The sequence below is a fragment of the Gekko japonicus genome, unplaced genomic scaffold (assembly GCF_001447785.1).
Source record: "Gekko japonicus isolate JY-2015 unplaced genomic scaffold, Gekko_japonicus_V1.1 scaffold2769, whole genome shotgun sequence".
NCBI classification, from domain to species: domain Eukaryota; kingdom Metazoa; phylum Chordata; class Lepidosauria; order Squamata; family Gekkonidae; genus Gekko; species Gekko japonicus.
Window position 1 is genome coordinate 132,892 of NW_015175450.1, and position 4,507 is coordinate 137,398.

General features: G+C 43.4%; 1 protein-coding gene across 1 annotated transcript in view; it reads right to left on the reverse strand.

Annotated features, from left to right (window-relative positions):
- The window catches only part of PIK3AP1 (phosphoinositide-3-kinase adaptor protein 1), a 76,161-nt gene that overhangs the window by 6,157 nt on the left and 65,497 nt on the right, over positions 1–4,507 (reverse strand). Inside the window, exons 14-15 of the mRNA XM_015425883.1 lie at positions 3,224–3,379; positions 1,608–1,678 (exon numbers count right to left, since the gene is read on the reverse strand). Of these exons, the coding sequence (XP_015281369.1) occupies positions 1,608–1,678; positions 3,224–3,379 (227 nt within the window). The remainder of the gene's footprint in view (positions 1–1,607; positions 1,679–3,223; positions 3,380–4,507) is intronic.

Here is a 4,507-nt window from a genome sequence, read left to right on the forward strand (position 1 = left end):
GTCTTTGGAGCCATGATTTCCTGTAAATCCCCCTCATTAATCAAGACTTCAGCTATTCTGGGTTCGAACAGACCAGTTAGGTCTCTAATGGCATAACACATCACTGTTAACTTTGCAGGGTGGCATAAATAATTCCTCCCGACAGCCAAAAGTGATTCTTAAAGGATTATGATCACTATAGGCTGTGTCTAACACCTCAAAAGCATAGATTTTTTCCACAGATTCCATAGAGATTGCCAAATGTCCCAATAAGCAAAAATGTATGCAAAAGCCCCCCCCCGACAAATCCAAATAAATTGAACTTTGACAGTAGCTCCGAAAACTTCCTGCCAACTTTATTAATAACAGGATCCACCTCCATTGTATAACCTCCATTCCTGACCCCTCCGTTAAAGACTTCACCATTTCTTGGGCCTCATTTGAAATCCTCCATCATGAAGACGGTGGGGGCGATAGTGAAATGTTTCTTCTACAAAGGAGGTGGTGTGGTTGACCCTGTTATCCAGCTGTTTGGCAGTAAGGTGATTTCTAGTTTACTTGATGGCATCAAAATATGGGGTTGGGGAGAGCAGATTCTGGACTCATTGGAAATAATACAAAATTATTTTATTAGACAAATCTTTGGGTTGCCAAAGGGTTCTCCAGTGGCATTGATGAGGGCTGAGCTTGGTATCCCTTCTATGAAAGCAAGGGCTAATTTTAGAATCCTGTCTTATTGGAAGAAAAAATCCAGAATGTTCTCAGGATTCTCTTGGTTGTCAAAGTTTTGCTCCCTTTTGAATCATCTTAAGAGCTATAAGGAATATCTAGATTTTATTCAGTCGAAGTATGTAATTCCAAATGAGCTGTTAAGTACTAAAAGACCAGGACAGGAGCTGAAGGAGTTGAAGGAATGGGTCTTTAATATGGACGGGGAAATAGTCAGATAATCGCTCGATCCATAGTGGCTTAAAAAGAGATCATATCAGGTCTTCTTATTTGAAGACTGTAACAAAAATGAAATTAAGGATGGCCTTTACTAGTTTAAGATTTCAAGCAATGCCCTCAGTGGTTCGATCGGGCTGTTTCTTAAGTGTTCCTGCCCCGTTAAGATTCTCTGTGTGTGGTATGGGAGAAACAGATTATCTGATTCATTATATTTTGAGATGTCCCCTCCCCTCCACCATGACCCCCGAAATAAATTTAATACTAATATTTTATCCCTGTGGGAAGGAGGTTCAGACTTGGAAAAAGTAATATCTTTGCTTGTAGATGAGGATTCTTATGTTTCTAATAGAGTCGCTTTGTTTTCATTAGTGGTAAAAAGGATTAGATTAAATTGTATGGAATAATAGCTATAATAATAGCTATAATAATAGTTAAAATTGTTTTGGACTTTTTAATCTGGGTTGATTTTATCCGGTTTTAGTTGTATTATATTTTTAACTTTGTCAATTAATTCTGTTAATTTTGCTAATTTTGTAGTTTCAATATGTAGAAGATTTGTTGTTTTTATATTGTTATGACCCATGGCCCATACAATAAATTGGAACTGCTGCTGCTGCTGCTGCTGCTAGAAACCTCAATACTATCGCTGAAGAAAAAATATTGAGTTGAGAAAAAAATACCTCATTGTCTCCGTCCATCCCACTGCTGACACTTAGTAAACTTCGAGTACTGGATCGGTTACTTGAACTACCTGGTTGGAAAAGAAAATCAGCAGCTATGGTTGGGTGTCAAGCCTTTTACCAGCAAGACCCTCTAATTAGACTTTAAAGGTAAAGGTAAAGGTTCCCTTGCTCGAAACCCAGTCGAATCCGACTCTAGGGTTGCGGTGCTCATCTCCGTTTCAAAGCCGAAGAGCCAGCGCTGTCCGAAGACATTTCCGTGGTCATGTGGCTGGCATGACTAAACACCAAGGCGCATGGAACGCTGTTACCTTCCCACCGAAGTGGTACCTATTTATCTACTTGCAATTTCTTGCTTTCGAACTGCTAGGTTGGCAGGAGCTGGAACCGGAGACGGGAGCTCACTCCGTCATGCGGCACACTCGGGTCTCGAACTGCTGAACTACTGACCTTCCACAACCTGCAGTTCAGTGTCTTAACCACTTGAGCCACCGCAGCTCCTAATTACACTTTACCTTGTGAGAAACCACGCATCTGTCCCATCCCATGGCCCTGAGGCCACCACTCCACTTGGGCCTACGTTAGATGGAAAGGTCCCATTCAAAGCAGACACGAACGTGAGTTTTGTGCGCTATGCACACAAGGAAGGCTTTTGTCACTACCCTTCCCACAGTCTTCTCCCACAGAGATGAGGAATTCCCTGCCGTAAAGAGTGAACTGTGAAAGTGTGCCTCATTTTTGGAGGAGAAGCACGCAGTCCTCTGATACACAGTGGGGAAGAGAAGTGCGGCTGGGTGCTTTTTACTATTGCACCGAGAAAAGACAGGTTCTGTAATCTGTGCAAATTGTCTTCCTTTGCTTGGGGAGGGATGCGAGGATCTCTGCAGGACACCTGCAGGACACCTCGCCTGGCCACTGACCACTTAATGCCAGCGGTGCTCGCTATGCGTCTTACAGACAGCCACACTGGCAGCGATCAGAGGCCAAAAGAGCCATGAGACCCCATGCTTCACCCCTACCAAACACACGTAATAACAGAAGACAAGACTAAAACATGTAACCACACGACCATGGCTGCATCCACACAATCTTCTGGGCTCTCTGCTTCTGCTCCTAGCACGGGGTCTGCAGCTCACCCATCCTCCAGTGGATGTTTCAGTGGCAGGAACCACTTGTCAGCAACCGGCCTCATATTGGGTTAGGTTTGCCCATTCGCCTACAACATGGGCCAGGTGCCACATTGGGGAACAGTGCTCAGATGAACGACCAGTGTCACGTGAAAGCTACTGAGTATCAGTGCTTTATACAGACCCCTTCACAGCCTCAAGTGCACAACTACATATAGACACAAACACACACACACAGATGCCTGCATAGTAAACGGTGATTCTCAGGGTGCTGAATTCTTTTCCTAGTGCCCAGTTGTGGAAAACGGCAGAATACACACAACCTTTGGTGAGCCAGAGTGATAAGAGGTGCAGGCAGGGAATGGGAGAACTGCTAAATGATACTATCTGGATCCCTTTGTTGAATAGGATCAGCCTTATTCTCCGTCACCCTCTCTTTTCCAAAGTGTCCTGTTTCCTCTTTAAGTGGCTTTCTGGCTGCTTGCTTACTTGCAGAGCTAGACGAGCTTTCTGTTTTCCAGTCTCCTCGCTTTATCTCTTTACTTGGTGGGAAGATACTTTTCCGGGGGCCGAATTCATATATGCCACATTCTGGTTTCTTGGGGGTCTTCTGGAAATGTCCCATAGGCACAGTGATTTCCAAGTCTAGGGGGAAAAACCAGAATGATTCAAGAGCCATTTACAAGGATGGCCATGTGCTAGACAAAAACATTTGTGAAGAAAAGCAGTTTTTCTCCTGGGACGTATGAGATGAGCAAAGCCTCCACTATGCATTTTAAAAGTCCCCCCACCCCCCACCCCCGGGCAGAGAACAGGCATGGGAAGGGAAGTCTGTGCAATTGCTTTGCAGACCTACTTCAGCTCATCTTCATTCAAATGCTAATAGATCTGGCAGGAGAGATAATGGGTGGGTCCAGATCTCCCCCTTCCTCCTAGCAGGGAACAGAGGTATGGAGGACTTTAGACTACCAAGGCTGAAGGACTAATCTCCAGGATGAAGCTGCAGGAAAGGCTTCCTTGACCTGGCCTGGCCAGGTCAGTAGGTGGAGAAAAAGATACAATAACAGGAAGGAGGGCTCTTTTCCTTGGGTGCTGCGTACATGAGCACACACAGATCTCTCCAATGGCAGGGCAGCCATTGACCATGTGCTCGCCTCAGGAGCTGGACCAAGCTTCAAAAGGTAATGGACACTCTGTAGGGATCTGTAACATCCTAAGTGTGACACTGATAAAAGATTATTGATTTAATTTTCATAATTTGATTTAAGTTTTTATACACTTCTACACCTGTGTTTTTATAAATCTTAATAGGCTTTCCTCTCTGTAGGTCAGAGTGTGCAGCAGTTTCTGCTAAGAGACAAGAAGTTTACATTCCTTTCTTATCAGTAGTGGTTTAGCTGTCTGGCTGTCTTAATGAACTTTGGATGTAGTTCTACGGAGGAGGGATTAGACAATGAATGCATTTACCTAGTTTCATTTGTAGTGTAAGGTTCATGTGCCTCAACTTTAGATACAAGGTTTCTGAGCTCATGCTCCTTATTTGAAAACAACACTTTTTGCATGTATGTGAAGAATCCTTGGTTAAAGTTGAAAAAGACTTCTTTGTCCTAAGTAAAGTAAACAATTAAGATATAATATAGCTACACCTCTTATTGTAACTGACTAATGAATATATGCTGACGAAAGTGATGCCTTAGTACCTGTACCAATGACAATTTCTGTATGTTATCTTTTTGCTTATGTCATTTTGGCTATAAAACACTACATTCCTGC